The following is an 18,198-nucleotide window of genomic DNA, read 5'->3' as shown; positions in this document are numbered from 1 at the left end:
GAATTTCAATGAACTAGTTATAGAACATTTTGTTCGTAACAAAGAAAGACGTATGGATTTTATATATAGAAATATTAATTAAAAAAATTGAAAAGAATTTAAAGTGGGGGATAACTATTGCATCTACTGGACACGCGATTAACAAAATTTTATTTATATTTCTTTTGTCAACAAATTTAAAAGGAACTTTGAGTTAGCCCCATCACTGTTGGGGAAGTATGGAATTAGGTCCACCTCCTCGTGGTTCCAGATGGTAAACAGAAATTATAGATTTTCAATTATCAATTTTCAATCGATAATTTCTGGCTAACGGACCTCTAACTTGACATTTTTCTAAATGAAGAAACACTAATTTTTACCTAGCATAAATTTTAAATTTAGCATAATACTGTGTATTAATTTTGCCCCCCCAACAGAAAAAGTCACGAGCCGCCACTGCTGCTGACATTGTATTTGGGAAGGAATTGCGGCTACCCTGTGACCTAGTCTTTGGATTGCGACCCGAAGAACATATCGAAGTACGTGACTACGTGGACGAACTGAAGGAGAAGTTGGTCAACGTGCATGAACTAGTGAGGGGCCGGATCAAGATTGCCAGTGACCGAATGAAGACCCGTTACGATGTGAAGGCCAACTGTGGCGGATTCCAGGAAGGTGACTTAGTGTGGCAGTATAACCCCTGACGACAAAAGGGACGTTGCCCAAAACTGACTCCTGACTGGGAAGGTCCATACACTATGGTCACTAGAATAAATGACGTGGTTTATCAGATTCAACGTGGACCGAAGACGAAGATGAAGATCGTTCATCTTGATCGACTGAAACGGTACGAAGGAAACAACGAAGACGCGTCCTATCGGGACGATCAGAATTGAAGAGGGGGGCAGTGTTACGAAATACACCCTTACGCCGTCCCAGCACGATGCCTATGGCCGTCGAGAGCTTTGTGGACGTACGCACGGCGTTGATGGGTGAGTCATCATTGCTGACGGTGTCGGCGCGGCGTTACAAAGGCAAATCTGGAGCGGTTTACCGGAAGTCTCGAATGCGGGCCCAGAAAACTCTCGATGCGGCGTTCTGGATACATCGAGAGGCACGCATAGGTTTAAATAGAGGCCACCGTCGAGAGCAGTAGGCATTCAGTCGAACCACAAGTCTGGCGAATGTTAAGAAGAGCCCAATTGCGCCGGAAATAGTTTGTACATAATCGCTGTAATAGTTAGTCGTGTAATTCGAGTTTGTAAGAAATAAATTGTTGAGTTTAATACACGCCGATTTTAAGCGCCCGCTCATCGTAACAACAGCATACAATAGGACCATACAACTTACTTTAATTTTTTCTCTAATATAACGAGATAATAAGGTATCGAGAACCGCACGCTTAGTGACTTACGAGTACCTATATATGCTTGATGTATTGTTGATGATTAATCTTTAGAAGGCGTCTTTTTATCATCATCAGTCATTATCAAATCAGAAAAATCACAAATTAACAGAAATTTAGATTGAATTTTTTTTTTCGTGATTTTGATGATATTGTGATAACCCAATCTTCCCGCCTTTTAATTGACCTTGAAACAGTTTGAAAGGCCCGCGAAAAATTTAAAAATTCAAAGTTTGGCCTTGGCTGTGATCGTCTAACAAATAGGAACCTAGGTTGTGTGTTTTTTTTTTGTTTTTGAAAAATGGCGGGAAGAGACGTTCTTTGATACAAGTGCATACACTGCATGTGAGTTGAGAGCGCAAGAAATAATAGACAAAATTGTTTTGGAGGGGGGAGCACGGCACCCCCTCATCGGAGGAAAGACGCTGCGAAGATTTACTCCTCAGCGCAAAAACCCCCTTTTTGTTTTATTCCCGGACATATTACATTTCAAACACCTTAAGATATATGAAAGAAAACACTCGCGAATTGACAGACATACACATATGAAAAACGAACAAACGGAAAATTCTATACATCTGTTTGGAATCAATGCAAATATTTGAATATCACAAGTTTAATAAACAAAGTAAAAACTGAATCAAGAAACTGGATGCAAATACACAAGTTATTACAGGCGTGTGGCGGCAGATTCCTTTTTTTTAAGTTACGGCAGTTAACAGGAGCATAACAAAGTGCCCCTGGGGCGTTGTAGCATAAGCGGAGTCTGGGCTACCGGTCTGGAGCTGTTCTCCCCCCACGACGGTGATTCTATCTATCGCACAGCCTACCCCACACGCATATCTCCATTACGAACGTGCCCTGCGGAACTAGGCCATTACGGTCGTCCAACCCGCAAGAGATCTAGGCTAGCACGAAGTCTAGAAATTTACAACATCGGCGGCCGCCCCTGAATCAATCCAAACCTGTGGACTTGTACAGATGGCACGATAAATCTCGCCAGCTCGACTAGGAACCGAACTTCGCTACTGCCACGTTTTCTGTGTCATTTAACCTCAATTCCATTTTAAAATATTCAATCTCTTATAACTCTGATGTTAACAACAACTGAACAAGTGTTAAAGTTTCAAAGAGCAATAAACAACATTTAGATTCGCCATACAACCTTGTGAAATTTTAAACAACAAATAATTCTTATGTGAGATTAAAATAGGACATCAAATAATTTATACGATAGAAACATTCATCAACAAAGTATTTACAAAACAAAACGTAGCAAGGATTTATGAAACAGAAGATCTGGTGTGAAATAAACTTGTACAAATAGACATATTATGGGAGGTTAAAACTGTAGAACATGAAATTTACGTTCAATTAAGATTATACAACAAACAAAATTACTGAGGTTAAAATTGTGAGATTAAGAAATATTGTATGAGGCGAAAATTTGCAGAGTTAACAAAATTTACATGAGATTAATGTTTGCCACACTTCATCAACGGTTCAAACAGAAAGTTTACGTTATGTCAAATTATATCATGATCTAAATGATGGGTTATTTAAAAAATAATTTACTTTGAAAGTTTAAATTACCGCGAACTGGTTACCCCAACAAAACACATAATAAACAAACAGAAAAATATCCAATCATCGCTCCGAGGAAAAAGCGTCTCGGTGATGTAAATTTTAAAATCGTTGCGAGGAAAAAGCGTCTCGGTGTTGTAAATTCCAAAATCAACTAATTTAAACCTAGCGCTTACCACGTGGTTACACTCACACAAGCACATTCGTAATGACTCATTCTACGCCATGCAGCTTCTCTACCAACCCTCTAACTGAAATCTCCCTAGCCCTACGTGCTGCCATCTAACTCAAAGATCATGCATTAACCCAACATGTTTATTTGGTTGCCTATGTTTAACGATTCCCTTTTCGTGATTAAATTTTTTTTTTCAAATTTAAATTTTTCAAATGTGATTTCGCGCCGCTGTTAATTAATTTCAGCGCGAAAACTTTGATTTAAATTCGGTCACCACAATATGCTTCTTTATGTGAAATTTGGAATAATGAATTTTTATTTTTTCAAATATTCTGCTAAGTAATTATGCTAATAAAACTAGATGAATTCTAGTAATTTTGGCAATTACAAAAAAGACAATTAAATACTCTTTCTTAAGTTAGTATAGTAACAAATATTCTTGAATTTTTTTTTCTTCAAAAAGTATAGATTAAATTGTTCAACAACTAAAAAATAAATTAAAAATTACGGCAGATACTATAATATCACTAAATATTTACGAGTAATTGAAATTTTTCAACTTAAAAAAACCATACATTTATCATATACAGTATTTGTGATGAAAATATTAGCTTGTTTTATTCAAATTTTCGGGGAATTACGGGCATGCGGCGTTCAAGTTTACGAAATTATTCCTAATTTTTGGCGCGCGTTTTAAAAATGTCAGCTGATTATGAACCAACAAACATCTAACATCTAACAAATCTGTGCCAACAAATGTATCGCAATCGCAACTAACGAAGGTCAGATCAATTTATATTCTAGCTATAACATCAATTGTACACATTTTATTAATTTTCATGACGTATAATTATAGCGTTATTATTATTAATTACAGCGTCGTACTGTAATTTAAAGTAAACGAGCACGTTCCATGAAAATGTTTGCAGGTTCATAAAGGTTGTTAACTGTATCCTCTTTATTCATTTTATTAAATATATCGTTCTCAGGTGTTGGTGTTGCAAGCAATGCGAAAAGTATAGAAATGTGATAACTACATGTGCAAGGTCAAACAAGTTTTTAATTATGTTTACTTTCGTTGGTGTACGTTTCTATAAGTAATGATAGTGTTATCTTAAAAATTGGAAAAGAGCAAAAAGCTGATAACCCACTCCTTTGAAAGTGCACTTGTTGCCGCGACTTAAAAATGTTTCGCTTCCATCTGCAAAATTTAGTGAAAAGACCTTGTCGTCTATTTTCAGTTGAAGCATTTCAAAACAAGGGAAATATTAAGGTATTTTATTATATTATCTCCATTTAATAATTTCACAAATTATGTAGGTCAGTGATCAGGTAGAAAGTCCACTCACAGACTTGTTTGGAAGACATCATTCGTACTTGAGGATATCTCTGACAGAAAGATGTAACTTAAGGTGTAAGTTTTAGGAGTACGTTTCTTATTTTATGAATAATTCTGACTTATATTTAGGCCAATATTGCATGCCTGAGGAAGGGGTGAAATTATCACCACATGACAAAATACTGACGACCGATGAAATCATTCATCTGGCTCAGTTATTTGTTAATGAAGGAGTCACAAAAATTAGATTAACAGGAGGTGAACCAACTGTAAGGAGAGATCTAGTTTCAATAATAGGTAAATGATAGAAATCTAAAAATCAGAAAACGCACTTTACATTTTATAGAAAAATTAAAACAGATCAAAGGCCTCGAAACTGTAGCAATGACCACAAACGGCCTCACTTTAACCCGCCAGTTAGTAGATTTACAAAGAGCAGGTTTAGACATACTTAATATTAGTTTAGATACATTAAAGTCTGATAAATATGAATTTATTACTCGACGTAAGGGGTGGGGGCGTGCTGTGATGGGTATTGATTTAGCACTGCAACTGGGCTACAACCCAGTTAAAGTGAACTGTGTAGTCATGAAAGGTAAGAACAGCACCAAGTGAAATCCAGTTATTGAATAATAATTGTAGGCTTCAATGAAGAAGAAATTGTTGACTTTGTTAAGTTTACAAAAGACAGAAACGTAGATGTACGTTTTATTGAATACATGCCTTTCACTGGTAACAAGTGGGATTTCAATAAATTATTGTCTTACAAAGAAATGGTTGAGAAGATTAAACAAGAATTTCCTGATTTTTATCCTTTAGACAATGGCCCAAATGACACATCGAAAGTATTTTAATTTTTTCAATATTGTAACACTTTTACACGTTAAATTATTGTTTGAACAGGCCTGGAAAGTTCCGACATATCAGGGACAAGTGGGTTTCATCACTTCAATGAGTGAACATTTTTGTGGATCGTGCAATAGATTGAGAATAACAGCTGACGGTAATTTAAAAGTTTGCTTGTTTGGAAATACAGAAATTTCATTAAGGGATGCGCTAAGAAGCGGGTGCAGCGAAGACGATTTAGTGGCGTTAATTAATGCCGCAGTCAAGAGGAAAAAGAAACAGCATGCAGGTGCGTTTTGTTTTATTGTCTGCAATTGAAATATTTTAATTGTATTAATGTATTTTGTACCTATTAATGGTAAAAGAAATTGCATGCTTGTTAGATTTGAAAAATCTTGCATTTAAAAACCTCTTGCAGGCATGCTGAATCTTTCTCAAATGGAAAATCGTCCAATGATTCTTATTGGTGGCTAAATTGTATGAATTTATATAATTAAGGTAAATATGTTTTGTTGAAGATTCGTTGTGGTTCTTTTAAAATCATTTCCGTCTTACGCTTAGAAAAAGTACACCCATGAAAATTTTTACTGTGCTCAAAGGATTAATTTAACAATCGTCCATCAAATTTGAGAAGTACCAAGTCTCAAGGAACTGCCCTAGTTTCGTATTGTTAAATTAATCATTTTTGTACATAATGTTGTCCGATATTGCTAAATCTGCTTTTTTGTAAAAATATTACTGAATACTGAAGTTATGGTGGGAGTTTTACTGTTTTATAAAGTTTTTAACTCAAAAACTACGGCTAAATGGACGGATAATTTCATGTTTTCTCAATGTTTCATGAACCCTAGAGTATGAAAAAAAAATAGATCTTCCATTTCCGTCTATTTGTCGCCTGTGTAAATTTTATTAGATAGATAATCTCCGAAACTAACGGATTGATTGTTGTGAAATTTAATATATATTTGAATACCAAAATAATATAATTGTCCCTACCAACAATTTGATGACGTCATCTCAAAATTTTGCACAGCAAATGTTACTTAAATTTTATAAATTAACTTACGTCTGTACTTGTATTTTATGAATCCACCTTGATTTTATTTATTTTACAGTTTGCATTAAAAATTTCAGTTGCAAACTGCAAACGTTTTAAGGTTATCGTAAGCATGCTAAATCACTAGTCAAAATTTATGTGTTTATACCACCCAAAGATTTAATCTAAAAATTTTACTTCATTAATAATAATAATAACAATAGATAAAAGCAACTCAACAGGCATATGCCCAGCAAAACAACTAATTGTTATACTGGGCATACGCCTGTTGAGTTGCTTTAACAAGAGAAAAATATAAGAACAACTAGAAATGAACAATAAAATAAGAATAAACAAACATTTCAAAAGTAAGTACCTACATATCTTATCTAAAATGTGAAAAATATTGTGAGTCCGTACTTGTGGTTTATAGATAATATTTTTTAGAATAGCTTATACAGGGGACCCAAATAAATTAACAATTTACTCTATTTATTAGATCAGAAACGGAGTACTTCATTGTCTTGAAATTTTGGGAATACAGGTCTGTTGTTATTAGTATTACACTGTACATATTCGAATTGATATATGTGGTTTTGCCAAAAAGTTGATGATCACGAAATTTTATTAATAAAAATTTATTTGAAGCATACGCGTAGCAGTTTACACACTTTATAAAATTTTATTGTAGGTCTAAGAAACTAGATTTGTTTGATTTTTCTTCAGGGGCGACGAAAGTCTATCTAAATAACTTTAGACCAATTTTTATTCGTAATGTATCAAGAATATCCATTAGTAATTTTTTCGGAACTACTGGATCGATTGTCCTCAAATTTTGTACGTATATTAGAAATATCATGTGGATGGTAAAAGGCTAACCAAAATTTGGTTAATAAAATGATATAAATGTCTTACAATAATATAAACACTCCTATACTATATACGAATCCGATTTGAATTTTTTCCCTAAATGGCCAAATTTCGCAAAAAAAATCACCGTATGTGAACGTCTGTGGAGTGGTGGCTTATACATTGGCACGCGGACCTGATGGTCACACGTTCGATGCGAAACGTAGATTTTTATTAGACACGTAATCTCCGAAACCACTGGACCGATTGTTGTCAAATTTTGTACGTACCTTATATCATGTACAGTAAACTGATTTGACATACACCTTGTAAAACTTTTATGACTACTTAAGCGGCTTAAGTCAAACTAGCTAGTGTAAGCTTTATAGACCCGAACCGCAAGGATTATTACTGTCCATTGTTGCCATAATGGAGCTGTGAACTGAGTTAAGTTATAAAATAGCCAGTTTGACTTATAAGGGTGCTTTGGCTTAAACCGCTTAAGTCATAAAAGTTTTACAAGGTGTACCTATGTCAAATGAGTTTACTGTACAATAGGTCATATAATGTAAAGAATCCTCCAAACAACAGACACTCTGAACAACGGACACGGACACTAAAAGTGCCGCATTTTTAGTTATTTTGTTGTTGGTTCTATCAAAAATTCTTGATTTGTTATTAGTAATCCGTGAACCTGTGCTACATAGAAGGTAGATGTCTATTATGTATTTTGGCTATGTGTACACACTTGTTAACATGTTGTTATCATGGTAAAAGGAATAAATTTGGTTAGGTTATAAAAACTCATAAATATCATTTTTATCAATTTAGTTGTTGATTACGTGCGCATATTGTTCAAAATTTTGATAATATGTTTCCTCATTGTCGGCTAATTGGGGTTGAAAAATTATGGAAATATTGTAACCGAGTCCGTGGGCCGACTCTCTACTATTACGTTTTCTCCACATTTCATGACCTCTACAGTACGAAGAAATGGGTCTACCGTTTCCGTCTGTCTGCCGTCCCGGATTTTTATTATAGAGATAATCTCCCGAAAGTACTGGGCCAATTGTTATCAAATTTTGTATTTATATTAGGAATATCATGTAGATGGTAAAACGCTAACCAAAATGTGTCTAGTCATCCCCACCAATAATGAGATGACGTCACATCTTAAATGTGCAGAATATGATCAGTCTATACTTGTAATTTATCATTACATTCATATTTTTACATTTGCTTATACATTGTTCCCAAAATGTGAAAATACAAACATCTTTATTTAATAAGAATTCTAATAATGATATTTAGAACATTTTGTCGATTGTAGCTACTACTTAATAGTTTTGATCCTCCGTTTTGCGGGGACGAACTCATTCAAATCGAACTAATTTCTACGTGACATTTTTCCGATGTATGAACATAAACACTTTCAAGTTGTTTTTCTTATCGAGGATAACCTAAGGACGTACAGTAATGGAGTTCGTCGGGCAATTTGGCACTTTCATATTTTCTCGATATTTCATAAGCCCTAGACAAGGCCGTAGTTAGGGGGAGGCTAGGGATGCTGAGCCTCCCTTAGGTCTAGACAAGTTATGATTAATCAAATGTGTACAAGAATTACAAAACAGATGAAAAGTGCAATCATTGCGACATAAAAAACGTTATCTCTAAAAATTTACCAGAACTTACACCAGTGACTATGTATTTAACATCCACACGCACTGCTTACACACAAAAATAAAAGACAGAGTGGATAAATAAATATAATTATATTCTTTCCTCCACAATACATATATTCTTATAGACAAAATTAACGTAAATATTGGAATTTACAAATTTCTCTTCCTCTTATTAACAATTCTGTACTGTGTGCGTATTGCCTCTGCTTCAGATACTCGTGCTCCTATTCCGATCATATTAAATATTTATCATGTACCCATGCACCGTTCTATCTAAACTGTCACACCATTATGAAAATTTTGAAAAAACTTTTGTGTTGCAGCTCCTCATCACTATCGTCACTCCACCAACACTTCACCAATGCCCATCAAAATCTCCTCATTTCCATTCTTCTTCAAACCAATATCGAGTCCCGTAGCCCTCAGAGCATACTCTACTGGCACCTCCTCCGAAAAATTAAGTCACCTCAACGAAGAAGGTCGAGCCATTATGGTCGACGTCACTGACAAACACATCACCATCAGAACCGCAGTCGCTCGGGGGGTTGTCCGCATCAATTACCAAACAAGCGAACTAATTAAACAAGTCCTCGCCAAAAAAGGAGACGTTCTGTCTGTAGCCCAGTTAGCTGGTATTATGGGTGCCAAAAAAACATCTGAACTCATTCCTTTGTGCCATAATCTTCCTTTAACTAAAGTAGGGGTGGACCTGGCGCTAAACTACGAACAAAAACAAATCGAGCTCCAAGCAACAGTTCGGTGCGAAGGGAGAACTGGCGTCGAAATGGAGGCGCTAACTGCTGTCAGTGTTGCCGCGCTGACCGTTTATGATATGTGTAAAGCGGTTAGTAGCGATATTGTGATTAGCGATATTTCGCTAGTTAGTAAGACTGGGGGTAAAACTGATCCGAAGCGAACGATTGTTTTAAGAGAGATGGACAAGGATCCTTTGGATTCAACGGAAATTCGAGTCGGTATTATTTGAATCTGATTTTATATGTTTATTATTGAACAATTGTTACATGTTAAATAAATACATTTTCTATTTAATAGTTGCTTTCTTGCGTTCTTCTACGATTTTTTCTGATGCGGGCGGATAAAAAGATTATCTTCGGGCATCAGTATCCTAGAATGTGAAATTAAAGTTCACAGTTTATTATAACAATAAAAACGAAATTATTCGACTACTTAAACAATCATTCACTACCGAGAAAGCAATAAAAAACAAGGGTGAAGTGTGTTGTTCAAGTCAAAATTGTTTTATTTCCCCATACTTTTTAATATATAAAAAAAAAAGAAAAAATGCATGAATTTAGAAAGTGTTTTCCTACTATGGATAATTATGTTTCGTTTACAAGGACGAAAGGCAATTGTTTAAACAAACATGAATCACATTCAACATCACAGTCCTCAACAATTGTAATTGGTGCAAACTCAGTTTATTAATGATTTCCTAATCTGAAATGTGTAAAACTTTGAATTCCGGCAACATGTATAATTCTGGTTTTACTGTTCGTAAATTCAGTTTCTGTTAAGACTTCACTGTTCATGGTTCTGATACAATTTTATAACAATCATGTAAATGTTTATTTAAAAAAACACGTGACGGAAATTCTGTTCTCCAGGTTAATTTATTTTTAATAACAACGATATCCAAAAGTGCTGGATGTTTTTACTTAAGTGTTACACATATCCACATTTCATAAAGTTCTCACTCGAGCTTTATCACAGTGCATTTACGGCATTTAAACTAATCGTAAATACTGATCCACTTTGAGAGCAAAGACCTTGAAAATCAGTCAAATTAATAACATTGTTGACCGGGGGTTGTGTGGTTTAATTTGTGCTTGTTTTTTTTTTTTGATGTTGCGATAACCCAAATATTCCGCCAAAACTGAGACATGCGTACAAAAATTTGAAAAACCGCGAAACTTTAAAAATTGGTCATGAGGTGTAAACCTCTACAAAATGGAGCCCTACGTTGTTTTTGAAATGGCGGAATGCGTTCTAATGCAAAGTGGCGAATTATAAAGGTGGAAAAGTGCCCCTGAATTAAAAATCATAAATATGGAAGTAACATCTTTCTTAATTTTATTAAAGGGCTGTCTAAATTGATCTTGTGGTTGCTCTCTATAGGAAGGAAAATTACGAAATGGGTGAAAACATGAAAGCATGAAGAGTTGTCTACATTATTAAGAGGATTCTATAAGTAAGTTCTATATTTAAAAAGTAGCGAACTGAATATAAATTTCAGGACTAATTGTGTTTAAACTTGTATTAAATAACTTACACGTTCGCATTGGAGGCCATTCCTGGTACAGTAATGGGGGTTAGTTTAGCTTCTTCAGGTACTTTGACAGTTAGAGTCGACCTGGGACCAGTTTTCCAAGTGTTGCTATCTTCATCTACTACTGACGCCTCAACAACTAATAAATACTGACCTCCTTTTGGAAATGCAAGAAGAAACTGTGCTGTGAAAAAGTCTTTATGAGGAGTTACTGCTTGAGTTAATACTGAACTTTGCTCTGTATTCTGAAAACAATAAATTACACAACTTCACTGTTATCGTGTGTCTTTATTACCTTATTATCCACATCTTTACTTTTACTGTTATTTTGTATCTGTGAAGTAACCGTTACCATAACTTCCTCTATTTTTCTAAAAAGTCCCGGTTTCATCCCATGTTGAATTACCCCTTCAACTTTCACAGCCAACTGGGAATTCGCTTGAACACTAATAAACTCACCCATGACGCGAGGTTGAGGTGAAATGGCTAACTTAACACTAGTAGATTGCAAAACTTGGAAAAAATATCGCGGAATAGGAAGAGATCCATTTGCCAAAACTTCCGTAATTTTTTTTAGCAGTTCGACATGCTAAAATGTTACGTTATTTCTCAAATAAAAAACAAAAAATATTAATACCCGGTGTGTGATTGTATTTATTGAGGAGTCATCAACGACCGCATGTGCAATCTTCAACGCATTGCAGCAAGCTTTCACCAACTGTTGCGATTCGAGTCTAATATTTTCAGCCCCAAATTCAACAGGTTCGTCTCTGATTTTGGCACCATTTACGCAAACACTTTCGACACCTTGTTCCACCAAAACACACATTTGTTGTAAACTGTCAACACAGAGCGTGAATAGTGGTTGTCTGTCGAGCGTACATACTCACATCTGCATATTTTCTAAAGTCGCCGGATCTGCATCAAATGCTGTTTGGTAAAGCTTCCAATACAAATCGCCACAATTTTTAAATTCTTTGACACATTTTCGCAACTGATTTGTGATATATCCATGTCTTTGATACTCGTCACGGGTGTTTTGAACAATGGTTGCTGCTATCGCGGGCGGTGGAACAATGCACAGGGTGTTACAAGTATAAATTAATTGAATTAAACACTGTAAAAATTCCGAACGAATGCGCATATACTCAGCTTGAAACTGGAGGTTATGAGATGGGGTGCTAGCAGCCTGAAAGAAAAATAAACAAAATTTAAATAAATAAATCGATAACCTACTTAACACACTAACCTTTAGAGCTGCTATTGCTTTATTGTAATGAATAATCGCTTTTTCCAACCTTGTAACTAAACTGTCATCGCTACTAAGTAAATGAGACTCCGCTTCTGACATTTCTTTTAAACACACCAACCAAAAATGGAAATGTTCTGAACTAACTTGTTCTGTTAATTGAATAAAAATGCTATGTGCTATCTTATGGTGACCATACCGAACTGCGGCTCTTGCTATGCAATAATTAGCCCACAAATTGTTACTGTTTTCAATGACGCAGCGTATAGCACTTTCAGTTTCTTCATTCCACAGATAATCAGACATGCTCTGGAAAACTAATGTGCACAACATAATCTTTGTGCGGGTTTGTTCATCCGTTGTGTTTTCAATCTCTGATAAAGCGCGTAGTAAACTTAATAAATTGCCGAGTAGTGATAAAAGGGTGTCAGGTTTTAGACCACCCATGGCACCAAGAGTTTCGCAGATTACGATGGTACGGTGGTCTAAATCTAAAATGTAAATGATCGTGGAACAGCAAAGTATTATATTTAGTGCAGATCTCACTGTGGATGTTATCGAGTCTTGTTCCTAATAGTTCCACGAATGTTTCACAATGTTCTTTTTTTGCTTCGCATAGTCTGACAGCACATTTTAATGCTAATTTTAGTTGTTCCGGTTGCTTTTCATTAGAAAATGTTAATAATAAGATCAAAGTTTCTAAAGATGAAATTACTTCTTCTGCACCTTCAGTGTCAAGTTTCTCTTTGTAGCTGTGAAAGTAATATAAAATGGGTTAAGCATCATTAAATAATATCACAATTGACACATAGTTCATATTGGGATAGATTTAAAATTGAAAATCGAAAACTTAAAAATTTGACCGATTTACAAACTTTTCAATTTTCTTAGGAGTAATAACCACATTTTTATTACACAAGCATTTCATTACTAGTATATATTCTATTTATTTGAAAAACTAAAATAACATATGTACTTGTAAATACTTGGAATTGTATCTAAAATACCATGTTGTGCTCTGGTTCAACTAGGTTCTCCAAAATAGTAAAAATATGTTTGTAAAATGTTCAATTTTTAACTTTTTAATGTAAGTACTGTAATTGAGTTGAAATTTATTAATCCGACCTTACTTGGACATCTAGTTTTTATTTTTCTTAATTAAAAACTGCACAAGACAATTTTACAATTTTTCTTAAAAATCTTGAAATTTTGAAAACGTTTAAATATGGTAAACCGCTAATCAAAATTCATCTGTTTATCCCCTCCACAAACTTGATGATGTCATCTCAAAATTTTGCTAGATAAATCCTATCTAAATGTGCTATAAAATCAACATAGCCATATATATTTAAACCGCTTATATAGAACGTTCAAAAAAATAATTAATCAAACAATTTATTTTATTGGTTAATTAAAAAACGGCTTATATCATTTTCTTCAAATTTTGGAAATACAGTGCTGTTGTTATTAACTTTAAACTGTACCTATTCAAACTAATATATTTGTCTCTGCTATGACGTCATCACAAATTTTTGTATAAAGTTTAATAATTCGCTTATTTTTTATTTTAACTTAAGAGAGGTTATGAATGCATCTTTGTTTTTATTGAAGTTGAAAAAACTTTTATTTGACTCCATTTATCCTTTATTGTATACACTTTCATTAGTTGTACCTCATACTCAATTTGACAAGAACAGTTTTAAAATTTACTTATGAGAGCTCTGTTTTTGTTTTATTTTTCATTTTAAATTTTAAAAATCTATAATTTAAATTAAACAATCTCTTTAAAATCTCTCATAAAATTATACCGGGTGTCTGGAAAATGACGGATTAACTCTTCAGTACGTTATGTACAGGAGTTTCGGAAGTCCCAAAAAATAAAAAAATTCTTTATGATGTAGATTACGAAAAAAACGTAATTTTATAAAAGTAAAATGGGCAACACTTCAGGCACCTAATGCGTGAAGCCTGATTTCTTAACGACGATGGTAACTCAATCCACTTTTTATTTTTTTAGGACAATATGGTTATTATACAACCAGTAGTCATTGTGGATTATTATTAATAAAACGAGCTGTTATTTTTCATTAATAAATAAACCAAAAAAACATGTAATAAAACATTATAAATTATGAACAAAAATAAAACCAACAAAAGAAAAATCCATTAAAGCACAACCAACTAAACACTAGACAAGATGTTCAAAATTCCTGCCTTGTGCATATAAGTAAGCTCGTAATGTTTCCAAATGTTGATGATTTTTTGTAAAAGTCAGTCATCAGTACTTGCTAAGATAAAACTGATTTTGGCAAATGAGACACCCTCTAAGGAAAGAGAGGGCGGGGGGTGGAGCTAGAAGCTGCTAAGATAAAACTGATTTTGGCAAATGACATATCCTCTTAAGAAAAGAGAGGGTGGGTGGGCGGGGCTAGTACCGGTTAGATAACAGTGATTTTTTTTTTCAAGTTCATCCAGCAACAAAACACCAGATTCCTTTAAATTTATCTGAAAATAAAACACCAGGCGACTTAAAATTAACTGCGAACATTTTAAACGAGGGTTTTGAAAACTTTGACAATTTTTAATACGATTTTTAACTGCTTAGTCGATTTTTGCTGATTTGTACTTTCGCTTTATATTGGGCAAACATTGTTGTCAAATAAAATTTTATCAGTTTATTACAAAAGCAACACAACCATATCTTTGTAAATTCTAACTGAAATGGTAATTAAACATGGTTATGGACGAGAGAAATATTAACTAAAAGTTTTATTACTACATGGTTATTGTGATAATGAATATATTTAGTTTTAATTTTTTTACTATTTTTCGCACTCACCAGTTGATTGTTAAGAGCGTAGCGGAGCGTTAACACGCCATTTTCCAGACATCCGGTATAATTAATTAAAGAAAAAAACTAGGTATCAAAAAACAAATATAAAGTCCGCATTTACTTACCAATAACATAAAATTTGCGTAAGGATTTGTATGGCCTGTACTGCAACGTCTGTTTGAGGCGAGTAACAATGTTTGGTGCACAGTTCTCTTAATTTTGATTTACTATCGCGGTAATCATGACACATTCTTGGAGATTCTGTAAGAACTTGAATAACACCTACAAAATTATGATTTACCACCAAATGTACAGCTACAGATAAAAAGAGCTTACCTAGTGCCAACATTAAGAGTTTTGACTTGTTAGCGTGCAAAGCAAAATCTATAATATTGTCAGTGGCACCAGGTGGCCACAAATGAGCTCCCGGTTTAGCCAGCTTATACAAAAACTGTAAACACTTAGATTTAACTTCGCCTCTAGGATCATTCCGTAAATATTTTAAAAGTAAAGTGACCTACAATAATAACGTCAGTTTTTTTTTACAATAACAAACATGATGTACACACTTGACTTGGTACATCGACCAAAGTAGCCGCAGCCAATTGCGTAAGTGTATTCAACGTTACTAACACAAAATCCTGAGCTGGATAACTAGGTAATAAATCTATACATAATGTTCTAACCATTGCAGCTGTATTTGTGTCATGATGCATGTACTGGAGGATTGGTATCAACTGCAGTTTCATGCTAGCTGGCGTTGACTGTCCTTGGATCATATCTGACACTTTATTACACATACTCACAGCAAAAGTTCTGAAATTTTATTCTTACCATACACAAATTTACCTATTTAATAAAATATACTTTGATTGAGCTGCAAACTGAATTGCAGCATAAATAGCAGCTTCCACTTCTACATTATCATGTGAATCCAAACTACTACGTATACTATGATGCACTTGTTGACGTTCTGGAATTATAGCAGCCACAGCACCAAATGTTCGCAGCGTAACGGCCCGTGCAATTGGATCATTACTATGAATTACTGTGTATATTCTCCTAACAAACTCATCAACGCTTGAAATTTTATCCAGATGCTTTTCACTTTGTTGACACACGCGGAGAACACACAGACGTAAAAAATTGTTTCTTAAAATTATAAAAAAAGGATTATGCATCTAAAGAATAAATTCTACTAACCCCATTCGAAACACATCTGCGAGCTTTAATAATGAAGCGTTAATTAGTATCGGGAAAGGATATTTCTCAAATAACTTTGGGAAACGGACGATTGCTTCGCATTGTTCTCCGACTTTGCCAGATCTTAGACCTTTAAAATATGTGTTTATGTTTTGAATAATGCCGGTGGTTACTAACCTTTATCAAGTTCGGTCAACGCTGAATTTGCATCTTGTTCGGGTTCCCCCAGACCATTCTCACTAAACGCGTTTACGCGAACGCCCAGCATTATTGCTAATGTTTAAATTTCGCTATCAAATGGAAAGAATAATAAAGGAACATAACCTCCAAAGCGTCTGAATTTGTGAAAAATTACTAACGTAATTTTTTTGATAAATGTATTAATAATTATAAGCCTATTAAAAGTTCAATATTTTGAAACTCCACATGTATCCACAAATTAATTAATAAAAATACACGCAACTTTGTTGTTTATGTCATCTGTCATTTTGTGACTGTCAAATTGCCAGTTATAGAACAGCTGTCAGTGTGTCAATAATTTCCACTGTTTCGTTACGCATGCGTTAATTTTTCCTGACAACTTGATTGTGTACATTAATTTACCAAAATAAAATTCTGATATTTTTATTTTCAATTCTCACGAATTAAATAATTTACAAGGTTCAAAACTGAGTAAAAATTTCATTTAGGTGATTCTTCTTTGATGGGGCATTTGTAAACAAACTCCCTGTGAAAAAAATACATTAATATTACAACTAAATCAATGACAAAAATGATTACTCACCCACAAATCTCCTGTCTGTAGAGCTTTGCTCATTTGAAACAATTTTACAATTTTGTATGTCAAAAATTTGAAAATCCAAGCACCTAAATTTCTCATCAGCTTCATAAAGTTTTTCTCCACTAGTTGGATATAAATATGGCCTACCAGAAAATGGATTGATGAAATCAGCCCAATATCCACCCTTCCGCAACTTATCACAGACACCTTTGGCAGTGATTACAAACTAAAGTGGTACAATTTTAACGAGTTCAATTTCAAATATTGTCAATACATACAGACTGTGCCATACGCTCCGTCTCCAGTTCTTTATTTTTTCTAAGAGATTTCAAGTTGGGTTTTAGTGAAATTGTAACTACTGACAGTTCAGAACTCTCAAAATCGCGGTATGGAAAAAGGTCACAGACACCTTGACGCAACACTGTTGGACAGGCCTGGATTCGACAAACTATTTCTCCACTTGGTGAACTACTGTTCTAGAAACATTTGTTTAGTTTGGATAATCAACTAACATGGATAGTTACTTCATCGATCTGCTCCATAACGAATTCATGGGGTGTCTGCACTGTTGTATTTGTGTCGTACCAAGCCATTCCTACATTACCTGGTAAAATAAACGGAAATCCAGCTGAGGGCGCCAACAACTCAAAATTTGGATCCAAACGGGCCAATTTTGTCTCATCTAACAAATGAATATTATTACATCACGTTATAATTTTCCGTTTACTTACTTTTAACAGCACGTTTTGATCTAATTGTCACATATGGGCCTTCCGTATTATTTGTTTTTCTAGAAAAATATCTAACAAGGCAGGTAACATTGCTTAAATTTATATTATTTATTCTCTTCACGAGAGAGAAGTTTTGGATTGACATATTATTCTCTCATGGTATTTTTTTTTGACAATCATATATTTTTTTTGACAGATCTGTCAAATGTCACGTTGCTA

General features: G+C 34.3%; 3 protein-coding genes and 1 long non-coding RNA gene across 5 annotated transcripts; 2 read left to right on the top strand and 2 right to left on the bottom strand.

The window, feature by feature from the left end:
* Positions 1 to 3,880: 3,880 nt before the first annotated feature.
* Mocs1 (Molybdenum cofactor synthesis 1) lies at positions 3,881 to 9,945 on the top strand. Of its 2 annotated transcripts, none has more exons than XM_064052955.1 (9): positions 3,881 to 3,925; positions 4,021 to 4,082; positions 4,133 to 4,416; positions 4,464 to 4,557; positions 4,612 to 4,779; positions 4,829 to 5,077; positions 5,125 to 5,327; positions 5,386 to 5,617; positions 9,219 to 9,945. In XM_064052955.1, exons 3-9 carry the CDS (start codon positions 4,330 to 4,332, stop codon positions 9,878 to 9,880), a joined length of 1,695 nt encoding a protein of 564 aa, XP_063909025.1. In that variant the 5' UTR covers positions 3,881 to 3,925; positions 4,021 to 4,082; positions 4,133 to 4,329; the 3' UTR covers positions 9,881 to 9,945. The 2 variants fall into 2 exon arrangements, with proteins under 2 accessions (XP_063909025.1, XP_063909026.1); XM_064052956.1 differs by lacking the exon at positions 3,881 to 3,925 and adding an exon at positions 5,747 to 5,826 and having other exon boundaries at positions 3,932 to 4,082; positions 9,219 to 9,307.
* LOC135126803 (integrator complex subunit 7) lies at positions 9,871 to 16,973 on the bottom strand. The gene is made up of 13 exons (XM_064052954.1): positions 16,645 to 16,973; positions 16,468 to 16,597; positions 16,132 to 16,416; positions 15,834 to 16,080; positions 15,601 to 15,781; positions 15,390 to 15,546; positions 12,978 to 13,183; positions 12,432 to 12,922; positions 12,073 to 12,371; positions 11,820 to 12,021; positions 11,478 to 11,771; positions 11,186 to 11,427; positions 9,871 to 10,021 (listed from the first exon to the last, which is right to left on the bottom strand). The coding sequence occupies exons 1-13, from the start codon at positions 16,733 to 16,735 to the stop codon at positions 9,967 to 9,969; spliced, it is 2,880 nt and encodes a 959-aa protein (XP_063909024.1). The 5' UTR covers positions 16,736 to 16,973; the 3' UTR covers positions 9,871 to 9,966.
* Positions 10,408 to 11,460, top strand: LOC135126808 (uncharacterized). Its single transcript, XR_010280140.1, has 2 exons — positions 10,408 to 11,104; positions 11,150 to 11,460. It is a non-coding gene; the product is annotated as an uncharacterized LOC135126808 (long non-coding RNA).
* A 102-nt stretch (positions 16,974 to 17,075) lies between the features above and the next one.
* On the bottom strand, positions 17,076 to 18,170 carry LOC135126807 (cobalamin trafficking protein CblD-like). Its single transcript, XM_064052958.1, has 5 exons — positions 17,980 to 18,170; positions 17,773 to 17,930; positions 17,527 to 17,724; positions 17,252 to 17,474; positions 17,076 to 17,194 (listed from the first exon to the last, which is right to left on the bottom strand). Exons 1-5 carry the CDS (start codon positions 18,122 to 18,124, stop codon positions 17,130 to 17,132), a joined length of 789 nt encoding a protein of 262 aa, XP_063909028.1. The 5' UTR covers positions 18,125 to 18,170; the 3' UTR covers positions 17,076 to 17,129.
* Positions 18,171 to 18,198: the final 28 nt, after the last annotated feature.

Source organism: Zophobas morio, unplaced genomic scaffold, assembly GCF_036711695.1.
Source record: "Zophobas morio isolate AGI-343-1 ecotype UQ-CSIRO unplaced genomic scaffold, CSIRO_AGI_Zmor_V1 ptg000011l, whole genome shotgun sequence".
NCBI classification, from domain to species: Eukaryota; Metazoa; Arthropoda; class Insecta; order Coleoptera; family Tenebrionidae; genus Zophobas; species Zophobas morio.
This window is presented reverse-complemented; position numbering and strand designations above follow the sequence as displayed.

Bases quoted from the DNA above. Each gene is read 5' to 3' on its own strand.
- Mocs1 (XM_064052955.1), top strand. From the start codon at position 4,330: ATGTTTCGCTTCCATCTGCAAAATTTAGTGAAAAGACCTTGTCGTCTA. The intron at 4,417-4,463 runs GTATTTTATTAT...CAAATTATGTAG, and splicing joins AAAACAAGGGAAATATTAAG to GTCAGTGATCAGGTAGAAAG. The intron at 4,558-4,611 runs GTAAGTTTTAGG...ACTTATATTTAG, and splicing joins AGAAAGATGTAACTTAAGGT to GCCAATATTGCATGCCTGAG.
- LOC135126803 (XM_064052954.1), bottom strand. From the start codon at position 16,735: ATGCTGGGCGTTCGCGTAAACGCGTTTAGTGAGAATGGTCTGGGGGAA. The intron at 16,598-16,644 runs GTTAGTAACCAC...CATATTTTAAAG, and splicing joins GTTGACCGAACTTGATAAAG to GTCTAAGATCTGGCAAAGTC. The intron at 12,923-12,977 runs GTGAGATCTGCA...TTTACATTTTAG, and splicing joins AAGACTCGATAACATCCACA to ATTTAGACCACCGTACCATC.
- LOC135126807 (XM_064052958.1), bottom strand. From the start codon at position 18,124: ATGTCAATCCAAAACTTCTCTCTCGTGAAGAGAATAAATAATATAAAT. The intron at 17,725-17,772 runs GTAACTATCCAT...AAATGTTTCTAG, and splicing joins TTATGGAGCAGATCGATGAA to AACAGTAGTTCACCAAGTGG. The intron at 17,475-17,526 runs GTATGTATTGAC...GTACCACTTTAG, and splicing joins CGGAGCGTATGGCACAGTCT to TTTGTAATCACTGCCAAAGG.